At 47.2% G+C, this 16,439-nt stretch overlaps 1 protein-coding gene across 3 annotated transcripts in view; it reads right to left on the bottom strand.

Moving 5' to 3' along the window:
* Ranbp3 (RAN binding protein 3) overlaps positions 1–16,439 on the bottom strand; it is a 52,481-nt gene that overhangs the window by 22,008 nt on the left and 14,034 nt on the right. For 2 of the 3 annotated variants that reach the window (XM_057771424.1, XM_057771425.1), the window contains exons 3-5: positions 6,515–6,715; positions 2,273–2,309; positions 2,121–2,192 (exon numbers count right to left, since the gene is read on the bottom strand). In XM_057771424.1, the coding sequence (XP_057627407.1) occupies positions 2,121–2,192; positions 2,273–2,309; positions 6,515–6,715 (310 nt within the window). The remainder of the gene's footprint in view (positions 1–2,120; positions 2,193–2,272; positions 2,310–6,514; positions 6,716–16,439) is intronic. The other variant, XM_057771426.1, reaches the window with a different exon arrangement.

Genomic DNA, 16,439 nt, shown 5'->3' with positions numbered 1-16,439 from the left:
AATGGATAAGATCAAAAATGCTAACGACAGCCTATGTTGGTGAGGATGCGGAGTAAAGGGAACACTCCTCCACTGCTGGGGGGTGTGTGTGCAAACTTTTACAGCCTCTTTGGAAATCAGTATGGTGGTTTCTCAGAAAACTGGCAATCAATGTACCTCAAGACCCAGCTATAGCAATCGTATGTGTGTGTGTGTATGTGTGTGTATACACCCCCAAAGGATGCTCAATCATACCACAAGAACATGTGCTCAACTATGTTCATAGCAGCATTATTCGTAATAACCCGACCCTGAAAATAACCTAGATGTCCCTCAACCAAAGAATAGATAAAGAAAATATAGTACAATTACACAATGGAGTACTACTCAGCGGTAAAAAACAATGACATCATGAATTTTCAGGCAAATGGATGGATCTAGAAAAAAAAAATCCTGAGTGAGGTAAACCAGCCCCAGAAAGACAAACATGGTATGTACTCATAAGTGGATATTAGCTGTAAAGCAAAAGATAACCAGGCTACAATCCACAGCTCCAGAGAAGCTAGGTAACAAAGAGGACCCTAAGAGAGACACATGGATTTCCCTGGGAAGAAGAAATAAAAAAGATCTCCTGGGTAAACTGGTAGTGGGGAAGGGGAGGGAAGAGAATGGGAGGGGGAAGGATTAGGTTGGTGGAGTTGGGGTTGGGATGGGGGAAGAGTAATGAAAGAAATGTCTTGACAGAGGGGGCCATTTTGGGATTAGAGAGAAACCTGGTGCCAGGGAAACTCCCAGGAATCCACAAGGATGACCCCAGCTAAGACTCCTAGCAATAGCGGAGAGGGTGCTTGAACTGGCCTTCTCCTTAGTCATACCAGCGACCGCCCTGTCAAGGGAGAGCCTTCATCCACTAACTGATGGAAGCAGATGCAGAGATCCACAGCCAAGCACTGAGTCAAGCTCCGGGAGCTCAGCTGAAGAAAGGAAGGAGGAGGGTTTTTTTTTTGTTTGTTTGTTTGTTTGTTTTGAGACAAGGTTTCTCTGTAGCTTTGTGCCTGCCCCAGAACTAGCTCTTGTAGACCAGGCTGGCCTTGAACTCACAGAGAGGCGGCTGACCTGAGCTCGTGGGAGCGACGTTAAGGAGCCTGTGCAGGGACCAACCTAGGCCCTCTGCATGGAGATGACAGGTGTGTAGCTTGGTCTGTTAATGGGGCTCCTAGCAGTGGGATCAGGACCTGTCACATGAGCTGGCTTCTTGGAACCTATCCCTCATGCAGGGATGCTTCACCCTGCCTTGATGCATGGGAAAGAGCTTGGTCCTGCCTCAACAAGATATGACAGGCTTTGTTAATGGGAGGACTGCCCCTTTCTGATCAGAGGAGTAGTAGATAGGAGGGATTGATGGGAGGTAGAAGGAGGGAACAGGAAGAGAGGACGGAGGAGACACTGGTTGGTATGTAAAATAAATGAAAAAAAAATAATAAAAAAAAAAGAAAAAAAAAGACTCTCTGATTGGGTTAAGTTCTAGCAAAGAGCTGTGTTGTTTTAGAGGACCCAGGTCTGTCAGCTGAAGGGGAAAGCAGTGTTCACAGACCACGTCTTCCAGCTGTGTTTGCACAGGAGATGGACCTCTGTATACATGTGTGGTCCAGGTGACACCCCTCACAGCACAGATGGAGACTCAGGCCCTGCCACCAGACCACACCCTGGAGGGCAGCAGTCATCGGATCCAAGAGTGCCTATGGGTAAACGGGCTGCTGGGCTTTGCCAGCCTCCAACAGAGCATTTCCAGAGTCTCTGTGCCTAGATCAGCCTCTTTCCCGCACTGGTTGGGAGCCAGAGGCTGGCATTCATGTGGATGCTGCCCCCTTGGCCTCACCATGTGCCGCAGCTGAGAGCGCAAGTGACAGCCCCTGGCTCCGCCTGAGTGCACACATGATACCTGATGGGTGGGGATACCGTCCCCTCCAGTCCACATCAACGACCATGTCCTTGCAGAGGCAGTGACATTCATGGTTGGTGTCCCCACAAGGTTTGACAAGGAACCTCCCAACTCCACTTTAGGGCAACTGTGTCAGCTTCCTTCAGCCCAGATGGGCCCCAGCAGCAAGCCCTCCCTGGCCCACAAGGGGGTCACTCACCTGAGTGAGTTAGAGAGGATGTCCGCTCACGCTTGACAGGAGGGCAGTAGTTTCCATCCTCACGGTCAGAATCTAGACACAGAGTGGGCAGGGTCAGGGAGCATTCTGGTTTGGCTCCAGGGCGGTCCAATGTTCTAGAGAGTTTACCTTACCTTCTCCGGCTTCTGGGCTAGAGCTGCCAGCAGACCTCTGCAAAGAGAGCACAGAAGTGGTGAGAGGCCCCTTGTGTCCCAGACTGTGCCTGCAACTCCCCGAGGCCTGCCCTAAGGACGCTCCACACATGGTCCCCTCCAGTACAACCCACCCTGGCCCACCATGAGCATTAGCATGGCCCTTGGCACATCCCACACAAGTTTCATGTGAACGCCTAGGCACAAAGGCATACTGGCTCCCACCCTTGCCCTGGAACATTCTACAGCACATGTGCATGCTTGCTTCGGGGGTTGTCGGTTCCAGTACAAGCAAACTCTGATGTCTGGGCCAAAGTGCTTCAAGGCTGTGCCAGGCTGCCAGGGGCCTTCCCCAGCTCCTGCCCAACACAGTTCTCTCTTGGGTCCACCACATCACCCTTCAGACCCTGCAGACAGAAGCAAAGGCCAGTGGTGGACATGCACCCTTGGCAGATCCTGGCCATTTAGGAAGGCACAAGTTCCATTTCCCTATGGTCCCCAAATACCCCGGGCCCAAACTGAGTCAAATGGGGGGTGCTGGCTCCAAGAAGTTTCCAAGGGTTAAACGAGACGACACAAGAGAATGCTCCAACGACCGAAGCAATCAATAAACCCAAAGACGGTGAGCGCCAGCAGAGACCCTCCCGCAGAGCGAGCCCTGGCCCGTTTTTTCCCATAAAGGGCCAGAAAGCCAGCGCTTTTGGCTCACAGGCTGCATCTGCTCCCTTTTGCTTATAATCCTGTAACAATGTAAACACTGGCTCAGTCCAGGAACTGCGCAAACAGGCAGGGTGTTAGAGTCTGGAGCAGCAAGCCCAGAGAGGGTGAACACTTACTCAGTGCCACACAGCAAAATCTCTAACAGACCTGGGAGCTTTCCTCAGCATGAGCTGATAGCTCGGGTCTGTGTCAGAGAAGCAAGACCACCTCTCCTTCCCAGTTCTCACTCATAGGACAGGGACAATGATCCCCAGGAAGTACTGGCTCTCTACCCTACCCTAAGAGTCCATCACCAGAACTAACCCAGGCTTTACCTTCCATATGATGTCAGATCTTTGGGGGCTGCAGAGGATATCAGGAAAAGCATGCTGAGCTGAGGGCTCAGTGGCTCTGCAGAACTTGGGGTCACGTGATAAGGTATGAGAAAAGGAGTAGCTCGGGGCCTGATCATGTGAGTCCACCACCTGCCCCCAGGAGGGCACCAACCTGCTCACACTACCCCTGTAGGACACAGACCCGGACCTGGCCACTGGACCCCAAGTGCAGCCCAGATTGGTACCTGGCCACACAACAGACATTTGCTGGGAACCTGCCCAGTGAACTCCGTACCTCAGAGAACCAGCAAGGGCCTACAACCTAGAACATAATGGGACCCATACTGTATGTGAGCCCTAAAGCCTACTCTTGCTCTCTGGGACACCTTGAGAACGCTCTTTGCTACCTTGCTGGATCCATGCTCAAACTGCAAGGGTGAGTCACCCTGGGGACTCTGTGGGCACTGGTGAGTGGTGAAGGCCTTGCATCACAGACACACACCTGGGACAGCTGCGGACAGTCGAGGACACAGCCTTTAACATCCTCACATGTCATGGCCACTTTGCGGCTGCTCAGTCCATCAAGGGATCCATCTGAGACATCACCGAGGGTGCATGTGGGGACGGGAGTTCCCGGAGGGGAGGAAACAGCCCAGGACAAGGGCTCCAGGATGACATAGGTTGGACGAGGCATCTGCCTCACTAACCAGGGAGCCAAGGAGGAAAGCCAGGCAAGCATCCAACTGATTCCTGTACCACCTCACATGGGCAAAGAGGCGCAAAGTAATGCTCGCTGCATCTGTGGACCTGTTCAGTTCTGCTAGCAGGGACTCAGGAGCCACAGAAGCAGGAGGTGGAAGGCAGCGGCAGGGAAAACAGGAGTCCACAGCCAGCCTGAGCTGCCTGAGACCCTGCTGAGAAAGAGCATGAACCTAGCTGGTGCTGGCAAACAGGCACAGATGAGCAGCACACACAAGCCACTCTGGCTGCTGTGGAGGTGGCCAGCTGACCCGACACATTAGAGAGGCCACTCTCAGTGTTGGAGAGATGGTTCAGTGGTCAAGAGCACTCACTGGTGTTCTACAGGATGGGGTCCAGTTCCCAGCACCCACATGCCCCAGTTCCAGGACACCCAGCCTCTGCCATCTGAGCACAGAACTCACATGTACCTCTGGCCCACACATGTATACAGCATTTTAAAAGCGTGTGCACGGATTTGTGTATAATTATATATAACTTAAACATACACACATAGACACACACGAGGTCACCCTCAAGACCACAAAAAGCTGTCCCCAAGGCTGGTGTTCTAAAGAGTTAGGTGCACGTGGGTGCTGCTCACAGCCGTTGGCAGACAACGGCTCATCCCATAGGCTCACCCTCGCCCTACACATCCAGGAAGCATGGCATGGACTGCAGACAGACTAGAGAAGTAGAGGAGCCCTCTGGGTAACCAAGTGGCTCTCTCATCTGAGACTTAGAGCACAGCAAGATGAAAGCCGGCTCTGTACAGAGGCTGGTGAGCTCAGCCTGGTATCCCCAGGTTCAGGTTCCACCCAATTGGATTTACAGCCCAACTGACCCAAATTACAGTATGTCTGTGCAATGCGCCAGCCACGAGACACTCTTGGCAGCCAGCCCAGCTTCCCCACTGAGCTCTACACTGGCCTGGTGGCTCAGCGCTGTCACCAAGTGGTATGACAGTGCTGCACCAGGCACTGTGAAGTTGTGAGCACTTGGGGAAGGAGGTACCTCCTGCTCCCCTTATCTGGAGGCCCCTTTCCCTGGATCATTTGGGGGCTATGTTGCTCAAGTTTGCAGCCTGTGAGAATCAAGAAGCCAGGCTCTGTGTATCCAGGTCGCCATACAAGGCGCCTCTCTGCAGGGTTCTGGGGTGGCTGCAAAGCCAGGCTGCTCTCCTCAGCCAGAGACTGCACAGAGCAGAGGCTTCTGGACAGTTCCCAAGGGGGTTCTGTCCAGAGAAAAAGTGGAGCACCCCAATCCATGTGGCTTCTGTTGTCACCCCTCTTCTGCATCACAGAGGACTCTTCCCTCCTCATCCATGCACACTGTGAATCTCGCTCCTTTCCCCTCACACCCTGACTCCTCAAATGACAGGGCATGACCACAGTTTCACCCTGGTCAAACCTTCTCCCAGCATGACCTGGGCCTGGGGGGTCGCAGCTGGCATGAAGATGGGGACCACTCAGGCCTGCAGAGGATGCAGACAGAGCCCGGGCCTGCTGTTATCGCACACCTGGTGACTTAGCCTCTTCTTATCTAACTTGGAGAGTGTCTGCATGTGGAGACCAGTTCAGGACAGTTGGTGTGCGCTCTCCAACTTATTTTTTAAAATATTTATTTATTTATTTATTTATTTATTTATTTATTTATTTATTATGTATGCAATATTCTGTGTGTATGCACAAGACCTCATTACAGATGGTTGTGAGCCACCATGTGGTTGCTGGGAATTGAACTCAGGACCTTTGAAAGAGCAGGCAATGCTCTTAACAGCTGAGCCATCTCTCCAGCCCTCTCCAACTTATTTTTAAAACGATCTCTCGCTGAACCTGAAGTTCACCGTTTTGGGCTAGGCTGGCCAGTCACTGAGTTCCAAGATCCTCGGTCTCACCCTTTCTCCCACAATGCTGGGGGTTTTAAAGCACAGGCAGTCATGTCTGGCTATTGATATGGGTGCTGCGATGTGAACTCAGGTCATCCTGGTTTGACAGTAAATGCTCCTATCTACTGAGTCACCTCCCCAGCTCTCACTATCTTTCAAAGCAGTCACTTCAGCCACTAAGGTGTAAACTACCCATCTACCCACGCCTTGCACGTGTGCTCGAAGGATCGATGGGGCTTCTCTCCTCCTGCTTCACTGCAGCCCAAGCTCAGAGTTTCCAGAGCCTCTAGGCTCCTAAGACCTTGAACCTGAACACTCAGATTCACGAGAAGTGGGGGGTGGCCAAAGGGACAAGGAGTACTGGAAAGGTAATAGTGCTGTCCAGCTCCTCTCAGGGCTCCTCCGATCTCCCATTTCTCACTGTGCTATTGTCAAGAGTGGGCTCAGTCCCTCTGTCTGGTCAGTGGCATAACTAAAATGGGCCAAATAAGTCCCAGCTGCTTCGGGTGGCTTGGGGGCTAACGGAACAGGGTCTTGGGACCTGGTTGGGCTGTGGACACTTACCCCTGCCAGTTCTCGCACACAAGGAGGCTGGGCTGCAGGAGTAGGGGGCGGAGGAGAGCTGGTGGAAGCGCTAGCAGGGGCAGGAGGGTCTAAGGCATACTCCCCAGCAGATTCGGGGTGCCCCGCATCAGGGCGGGGCGCCTCCGCCTCCCCCCGAGGCTCCTCTCCCGACTCCGGCAAGTCTTTGAGCTCTGTGGAGGACTGGGGGGCAAAAAAGACAATTTTCCTTCAATGTACACAAAGGCCACACTGTAGGGAAGGGGAGGGTCCCTGCCCCTACCTCGGCCTTCCCATGAATAGGGCTCTTGGGTAGGTAGGGTCTGAGCCTCCTTTTCAGAACAATGGTGGGCCCAGCACGAGGAGACCCCTCTCTTGGAACATGGAAGGAGACATGCTATTAGAGATTAAATCCCGAGGATCCTGCCACTCCAGCTAAACATTAAAATGCTGTCAATGGACAGGACAGGACAGGGGAGAGGGGCCAGGACATCCACAGATTCTTTGGCCTCTGGTTTTCCCAAGCTCATCCCATACATCCTGGGTGTGGGCTTATTTGGAAAGGGCCAAGGAATGCAAAAGCTAATGCCTGGCAGCCTTGGAGGTAGATCTGGGGACTCTGCGGGCATCTAGGCCAAGCATCTGTGGCCAACTCTTAATCACAGGAGATGCCCTGCCACAGTGGCCCAGGGCCCCAAGCCCCACATGGCACTGCCCACCAGCTGGTTCTCAGCTGTAACTGAAATGCCTGTGGCTGACTGCAGAAACAAAGGCAATGTCGAGGGTGTGACCTGCCCACAGAGCTGTGCTGGGACTTGAGTCAAGGTCCTGCTGTGATGCCCAGTCACCTTGAATCCTATGCTCCAGAGGCCTCTTGTTTCAACCTCCCGGGTGGCTGGGACGTAGGACTGTATCATTAAATGTGGCATGGGTGCTACTTTGAAACATGACCCCCATCAAAAGAAAATACAACAAACACAGAACTCAGTGGAAGGAAACAGCTCTATCACACTCCCTAAGGCCAGGTGTGGTGGCACAAGCCTGTAATCTCAGCACTCGCAGGCAGAGGCAGGAGGACCAGGAGATCTGGGCCATCCTCGGCTATATAAAGAGACCCTGGCCCAGAGGGGCGGGAAGAGTTTACAAAACTTCTCTACACAAGGTCACTTCATGCTCACATCTGAGCATCATCAAGGGACGACAACAAGTTCCTGGGCAAGGTCTTCCCAGAAGCATAATGGCCACTGCCAGCACCTACTGCTACTCTGGGAAAGTGGGAGCCAGCTACTACTGGGGTCACATGGAAGGCGCACAGTGGGCTCTTGGGGGCCAGGGCAAAGACAAGGAAGGTTCCACCTGTTTCCAGTACTGAGCCCTATCACACCAGCCTGCCACCGTCTTCTGGCCCCTGTATTCCTCAGGGACAGCCACAGTAAAGTACCATATGGTCCAGGTTCTATGCGAACAGTAGGCACAACTGCAGGGGACAGCTTGTCCAAAGCCAGTGATGGGGCTGAGTGGCACTGACTTCCGAGAGCGTTCACCACTGAGAGCGGCAGCCTATCACCCGCTACACAGCAAGCACAGACAAAGAGAAGCAGACCCCTGACATACACACAAAGCCCTACAGACGGCATCCCCAAGGCATGGGACAGAGGAGAGCAAGAGAATCATGTGGTGCCAGTCTGGCCATGAGTCTTCAGGTGTCAAAGGTCTGGAGTCTGTGGGAGTGCACAACTGTTACCCCAGCACTTAGAGCTTGAACTCCAGCCTAGGTTACAGCACAAGACTGTCTCAAAATAACATAAAAAACCGGGCTGTGGCTCATCACAGAGCATTGGCCTCACACGTGGAAGGCCCTGGGTTCCACTCCCAGCTCCCACAACACCCTCCCACTCAGGAAGATCAGTTCAAGAGTTCAGGGTTAGCCCAGGTTACACAGTGAGTTCAAAGACACCTTGGGCTACAAGAGATTCTGTATTAAAAGTAATGACCACAGGGCTGGAGAGACGACTCAGCCTGCTTTTCCAGAAGTCCTAGTAGGTTCAACTCTCAGCACCCACACGGCAACTCACAACTATATAAACTTCCAGTTCCAGGGGACCTGACACCTTTTCTGACCTCCTTGGATGCAAGTAGGCAAAACACAAACTTAAACTACAAAATAAATGAAAAAAAAAAAAAAGAAAAAGAAAAAGAAAGACAGACCACTCAGCTCAGTCAGCAGACCATGAGACTTTTGCTGTTTTGTTTTTTCGAGACAGGGTCTTCCTGTATAGCTCTGGCTGTCCTGGAACTCACTCTATAGACCAGGCTGGTCTCAAACTCAAAGAGATCCTGTCTCTGCCTCCTGAGTCCTGGAATTAAAGGTGTGTCCCACACTGCCTGGCAATGAGATTCTTTCTTTAAAGGTTTCATTTTTATTTTTCATGTGTGAGTGTCGACTTGCATATAATATGTGTACCATGAACCCAGAGGCTAGAGAAGAACGTAGTTAACAGATGATTGTGAACCTCCATGTGATCAGAGAACTAAATCCATGTCCTCCGCAAGAGTGGCCAATGTTCTTAACTGCTGGGCCATCGTTGCCCCCGAGCATGAGATTTCTAATCTCAAGTATAATAAGCCAGGTGTGTGGTGCACACCTTTATCCCAGCACCTGGGGAGGAGGCAGAAGCAAGCAGATCTCTGTGAGCTCAGAACAGCCTGCTCAAAATATCAAGTTCTAGGCCAGCCAAGACTATAAAGTGAAGGAAGGCCCTGTCTCTAAACAAAAGTAGTAATTATTAATTACTAAATAAACAGGTTGGACTCAGAGTCTGCGATCTCTGCCGGGCTGCCTGGGACAGAGGGAGCACCAGGAGCAGAGGCCAGGAGCGAGTTTGGTCCTAGGACACGGGCAGAACAGGATTTAGTCAGCGACCAGATCCAGAGTAAGCAATCTCCACTGGAACAGGTACAGGGGAGTGACCGCTAAGCAAGTGAGCCAGAGTGTCTGAGGGTCTGGACATGAATCTGGGACCTTGAAGGAAGAAGACCTAAACCAACACCCCAGGGGGGTCTAGGTGTGAGCCTCGACCCAGGAATCAGGCCTGAGTCAGGACCGCTGTCAGCCCGGGCATGAGTGAACCTGGGTCCTCTGAGGGAATAGGCAGGAACCAGAGATCTGGGAGAGGTCAGCCGTGAGTCTGGGACCTCAGAGAGAGTAGGCCTGAGTCAGGTCCTCTGTAGGTTCGGGCACTGGTCTGGGACATCAAAGGGAATAGGCAGGAACATGGAACCCCTGCGGGTCCGAGCCTGAGTCTGGGACCTCTGAGGAAGTAAGCAGGTCCTCTGCGGGTTCTAGAGCACCCGAGCCTGGGACTTCCAGGCAGTAGACTGGAACAAGAAACCTTTTCAGGTCCAACTCCAACCCAGGGATTTCTGAAGGAGGGAATCCAGACCAGGATTTACAGGTCAAAGCCAGTCACAAAGTTGCCCTGAGGCAAGGAACTCCACCTTGGGCAACAAATTCCAGAGTGGAACAGAGTGGAGACTCCTTGGACAGAGAAAGCCGGAGGAAACAAGCTCCACCAGGAGCAGAGCCAGCAGCAAGCACAGTCCTGGGACACCGGAGGACCAGGACTGACCCAGCAGTCAGCGATCTCTACCACAACAGGTCCAACTCCAAGCCAGGGACTTCTGCAGGAGGGGATCCAGACCAGGATTTACAGAAACATATCAAAGCCAGCAACATAGGTCAAAAGAGGCCTGAGACAGCAAACTCCAAGGGAGCAGAGCCAAGCACAGGAGCACTGAGCTATCTGCAGGAACAGGAATAACCAATGGGGTAACTAGAACTGTGGCACTGACTGTACCGCGAGGAACGACCATCTGAGCTTGGGATTCACTGACACCTAGAAGACTATTGAACAGAATCTCAGACAGCCCCAACCACACCTATTAGAGGAAAAGATGAGTAGAAAAGGTAAGATCACACGCTACACCACAAAGAGTAACATAATACCAGTAAAACCTAAAGACACTACAAAAATAAGACCTGAACAACCAAATATGGATGAACCAGAAACAATGACCTGAAATATAACTTCAAGAGAAGGTTTAAATTCTTAAAGATGAAATGAGAAAGTCCCTTATAGAAATTGAGGCAGAGGCCGGGCGGTGGTGGCGCACGCCTTTAATCCCAGCACTCGGGAGGCAGAGGCAGGCGGATCTCTGTGAGTTCGAGACCAGCCTGGTCTACAAGAGCTAGTTCCAGGACAGGCTCCAAAACCACAGAGAAACCCTGTCTCGAAAAACCAAAAAAAAAAAAAAAAAAAAAAAAAGAAAGAAAGAAATTGAGGCAGAGACAAACAAAAAACTGAAAGATATCAGCAAATCACTTAAAGAAAACCAAGAAAAAGAACTCAAACATATAAAAGAAACTATTCAGGACTTGAAAACTGAGATAGAAACAATAAACACAAGCCGCAAGAATTATAGAAAAAGAAACCATGAGAAAAAGATCAGGAACCACAAATGCAACATGAACAGCAGAATACAAGAAATGGAAGAGAGAATCTCAAGGGCTGAAGAAAACATAGAGGAAATAGACTCATCAGTTAAAGAAAACATTAAATCTAACAACAGCTTAACCCAAAATATCCATGAAATATGAGACTCCATGAAAAGGCCAAATCTTAGAATAATAGGTATAGAAGAGAAGAAAGAAGTTCAACTCAAAGGCACAGAGAATTTATTTAACAAAATCATAGAAGAAAACTTTCCCTACCTAAAGAAAGATATGCCTATGAAGATACAAGAAGCTTACAGAACACCAAACAGACTAGATCCAAAAAAAGTCCTCTCACCACATAATAATCAAAACACTAAACATACAGAGTAAAGAAAGAATATTAAGAGCTGCAAAGGAAGAAGACCAAGTAACAAATAAAGATAGACCTATCAGAATTACACCTGACTTCTCAGTGGAGACAATGAAAGCCAGAAGGTCAAGCATTAGGCATACATTAAGAGAGACCACGGAGGCTGGAGAGATGGCTCAGTGGTTAAGAGCACCACCTGCTCTTCCAAAGGTCCTGAGTTCAATTCCCAGCAACCACATAGTGGCTCACAACCATCTGTAATGAGATCTGGTGCCCTCTTCTGGCCTGCAGGCAGAGTACTGAGAATACTGTATACGTAATAAATAAATAAAAAAAAGAGAGAGAGAGAGAGAGACCACGGATGCCAGCCCAGACTACTATACCCAGTAAAACTGTTGATGACCATAGAAGGACAAAACAAGATATTCCATGACAAATCTAGATATCACCAATACCTAACCACAAACCCAGCCCTACACAAAATACTAGAACAAAAAGTCCAACCCAAGGAAGATGGCTACACCAACAAAAATACACACAATTGATGATCTCAGTACAGAAAATCCCAAAGAAGAAAAAAAAATGCACAAATTAACATCACCAACCATGAAAACTAAATTAACAGGAGATAGCAACCACTGGTCATTAATATCCCTTAATGTAAATGGACTCAACTCACCTATAAAAAGGCACAGGCTAACAGACTGGATACAAAAACAGAATCCATCATCCCTCTTCTGCATACAAGAAACGCATCTCAACCTCAAAGACAGACATCGTTTCAAAGTAAAGGGTTGGGAAAAAATATACCAATCAAATGGACCTAAGAAACAAGCAGGTTTAGCTATCCTAATATCCAACAAAATAGACTTCAAGCTAAAATCTGTCAAAAGAGACAAAGAAGGTCATTTCATATTAGTCACAGGAAAAATCCATCAAGAGAAGATTTCAATACTGAACATCTATGCCCCAAATACAAGGACACCGTCATATGTCAAAGAAACACTTCTAAAGCTTAAATCATACATTAAACCCCGCACACTAACAGTGGGAGACTTCAACACTCCCCTCTCACCACTGGACAGGTCAGTCAGACAATAAATGAACAGAGAAATAAGAGAACTAACAGATGTTTTGATTCAAATAGACTTAATAGACATCTATAGAATATTCCATCCAAACAGAAAAGAATATACCTTCTTCTCAGCACCTCATAGAACCTTCACAAAAATTGACCACATACTCAGTAACAAAACAAACCTCAACAAATACAAAAAAAAAATTGTAATAACCCAATGTACCTTATCTGATCACCATGGTTTAAAACTAGAAGTCAACAGCAATACTAATTCCAGAAAACCCACAAACACGTGGAAATTAAACAATGCTCACCTGAATCAGAAATGGGTCAAGGAAGAAATAAAGGGGGAAATTAAAGACTTCCTAAAATTCAATGAAAATGACCACACAAACATACCCAAATTTATGGGACACAATGAAAGCAGTGCTAAGAGGCAAGTTCATAGCACTAAATGCCTACATAAAGAAGCTGGAAAAATCCCACACTAGTGAATTAACAGAACATTTGAAAACTTTAGAACAAAAAGAAGCAAACTCACCTAAGAAAACTAGACAGCAGTAAATAATCAAATTGAGAGCTGAAATCAAAATAGAAAGAAAACAATACAAAGAATCAATGAGACAAAGAGTTGGTTCTTTGAGAAAAATCAACAAAATAGACAAACCTTTATCCAAACTAACCAAAAGGCAGAGAGGGAATATCCAAATTAACAAAATCAGGAATGAAAAGAGGGACACAACAACAGACACGGAGAAATACAGAGGATCATCAGGTGATATTTTGAAAACCTGTACTCCACAAAATTGGAAAACTTAAAGGAAATGGACAACTTTCTGGATAAATATCACTTACCAATATTAAATCAAGACCACATAAGCAAATTAAACAGACCTGTAAGTGCCAAAGAAATAGAAATAGTCATCAAAAGTCTCCCAACAACAAGAAACAAACAAACAAACAAACAAAACAGGACCAGATGGTTTCAGCTCAGAATCCTACAGGACTTTAAAAGAAGAACTAATACTAATACTCCTCAAATTGTTCCACATAACAGAAACAGCGGGAACATTGCCAAACCACAGAAAGACAATACTAAGAAAGAGATCAATCTCACCCATGAACATTGATGCAAAAATACTAAATAAAATACTGGCAAATGGAATCCAAGAAAACATCAGAACCATCATCCACCATGACCAAGTCGGCTTCATCCCACAGATGCAGGGATGGTTCAACATACGAAAATCTGTCAACGTAATCCACCATATAAACAAACTGAAAAATAAAAACCACATGATCATTTCATTAGATGACGAAAAAGCATTTGACAAAATACAGCATCCCTTCATGATAAAGGTCTTGGAAAGAGCAGGGATAAAGGAACATACCTAAACATAATTAAGGCAATATACAGCAAGCCAACAGCCAACATCAAACTAAATGGAGAGAAACTCCCAGCGATTCCACTATAGTCAGGAACAAGACAAAGTTGTCCACTCTCTCCATATCTATTCAATATAGTTCTTAAGGTCCTAGCTAGAGCAATAAGACACCAAAGGGAGACCAAGGGGATACAAATTGGAAAAGAAGTCAAACTCTCACTGTTTGCTGATGACATGATAGTTTACGTAAGTGATCCCAAAAATTCTACCAAGGAACTTCTACAACTCATAAACACTTTCAGCAATGTAGCAGGATATAAGATTAACCCCCCCAAAAAAAATCAGTAGCCCTTCTGTATACAGATGAATATCTACAAATAGCATAAAATATCTCAGAGTAACTCTAACCAAACAAGTGGAAGACTTCTATGACAAGAACTTTAAATCTTTAAGAAAGAAATTGAAGAAGACACAAGAAAGTGGAAAGACCTCCCATGCTCTTGGGTAGGCAGAATTAACATAGTAAAAATGGCAATCTTACCAAAAGCAATCTACAGATTCAATGCAATGCCCATCAAAATCCCAGGAAAATTCTTCAAAGATCTCAAAAGAACGGTACTCAACTTCCTTTGGAAAAGCAAAAAACCCAGGATAGCCAAAACAATCCTGGGCAATAAAAGAACTTTATTTTTATTGGAGACATCACAATCCCTGACTTCAAACTCTACTACAGAGCTCCAGTACTGAAAACAGCCTGGTATTGGTATAAGAACAGACAGGGGGACCAATGGAACCAAATAGAAGACCCGGATATCAATACACACATCTTTGAACACCTGATATTTTATAAAGAAGCAAAAAATATCAAGAAAAGAAAGCATATTTAACAAGTGTATTCATCTACATGGATACCAACATGTAGATGAATGAAAATAGACCCATATCTAACACCATGCACAAAACTCAAGTCCAAATGGACCAAAGACTTCTACATAAAGCCAGCCACACTGAACCTTATAGAAGAGAAAGTGGGAAGTACACTTGAACACATAGGCATAGGGAACCACTTCCTAAACATAACCCCAGCTGCACGAACACTGAGAGAAACAATTAATAAATGGGACCTCCTGAAACTGAAAAGCTTCTGTAAAGCAAAGGACACAGTCAACAAGACAGAACAACAGCCTACAGAATGGGAAAAGATCTTCACTAACCCCACATCAGAGAGAGATCTCATCTCCATAATATACAAAGAACTCAAGAAAGTGGACACCAAAAGATCATATAACCCAATAAAAAAAACGGAGTACAGACCTAAACAGAGAACTCTCAACAGAGGAATCTAAAATGGCTGAAAGACACTTAAGGAAATGGTCAACATCCTTAGTCATCAGAGAAATGCAAATCAAAACAACTCTGAGATTCCATCTTACACCTGTAAGAATGGCCAAGATCAAAAACAACCAATGCTGGAGAGGTTGTGGGGAAAAGGAAACAGTCCTGCATTGTTGGTGGGAATGCAAGCTGGTATAACCCCTTTGGATGTCAGTGTGGCGATTTCTCAGAAAATTAGGAAACAACCTTCCTCAAGACCCAGTAATACCACTTCTGGGTATATATCCAAATGATGCTCAATCGTGCCACAAGGACATGTGTTCACCTACGTTCAAAGCAGCTTAGTTTGTCATAGCCAGAACCTGGAAACAACCTAAATGCCCCTCGACTGAAGAATGAATAAGGAAAATGTGGTACATTTACACAGCAGAAAAAAAAATAACAACAGTTTGAATTTTGCAGGAAAATGTATCAAGCTAAAAAACATTATTTTGAGTGAGGTAACCCAGACACAGAAAGACAATAATCACATGTACTCACTCATAGGTGGTTTTAGAAAGCCAGCCTACAAACCACAATGCCAGAGAACTTAGATAACAATGAGAACACTAAGAAAGATTTACATAGATCTAATCTACATGGGAAGTAGAAAGTAGAAAAAGACAAGATCTCCTGAGTAAATTGGTAGCATGTGGACCTTGGGGGATGATTGAAGCGGTGTGGGGGAGAGGCAGGGAACGGAGCAGAGAAAAATGTAGAGCTCAATAAATATCAAAAAAAGACAAAACAAGTAAGCAAACAAACAAAACCACCCGAAATATTCACTGTTCTTAGAAAATAAAGGAAGCTACACAGAGTAAAAAAATAAAATAAAAATAAATAAACAAGCAAGTTACTAAAAGCTTGGATTAGGGGTGTGCTTTGGTACTAGGATGCTCAGCTGGCAGAGAAAGAAGCTCCTCATTCTAAAACCAAGTGACAGCAACAAACAACACCCATAAAACAAACAGGAGTGCGCTGACTGCCGATCCAGTCAACAGCAGAAGGCTACTACCTGTTGCCCTGGGTAACATAGCCAATACACCAGTGCCACTGATGCACAGGTAATGGGAGGTGGACGCTCCTGGCAGGCAGAAATGAGGAGTAGCAGCCAGGCCTGTTAGGTAAAGCAGACCCTGTGCCAGGCTGCAAGGACTGAACAGGAACACAGCTCTACAGACAGCTCAAGGGGCAACACAGCCACAGCCAATGCCATGTCCTGGCCT

The sequence above is a fragment of the Chionomys nivalis genome, chromosome 6 (genome assembly GCF_950005125.1).
Source record: "Chionomys nivalis chromosome 6, mChiNiv1.1, whole genome shotgun sequence".
NCBI classification, from domain to species: domain Eukaryota; kingdom Metazoa; phylum Chordata; class Mammalia; order Rodentia; family Cricetidae; genus Chionomys; species Chionomys nivalis.
Note: the sequence above shows the minus strand (reverse complement) of the source record. Positions and strands in the feature narration are given on the sequence as shown.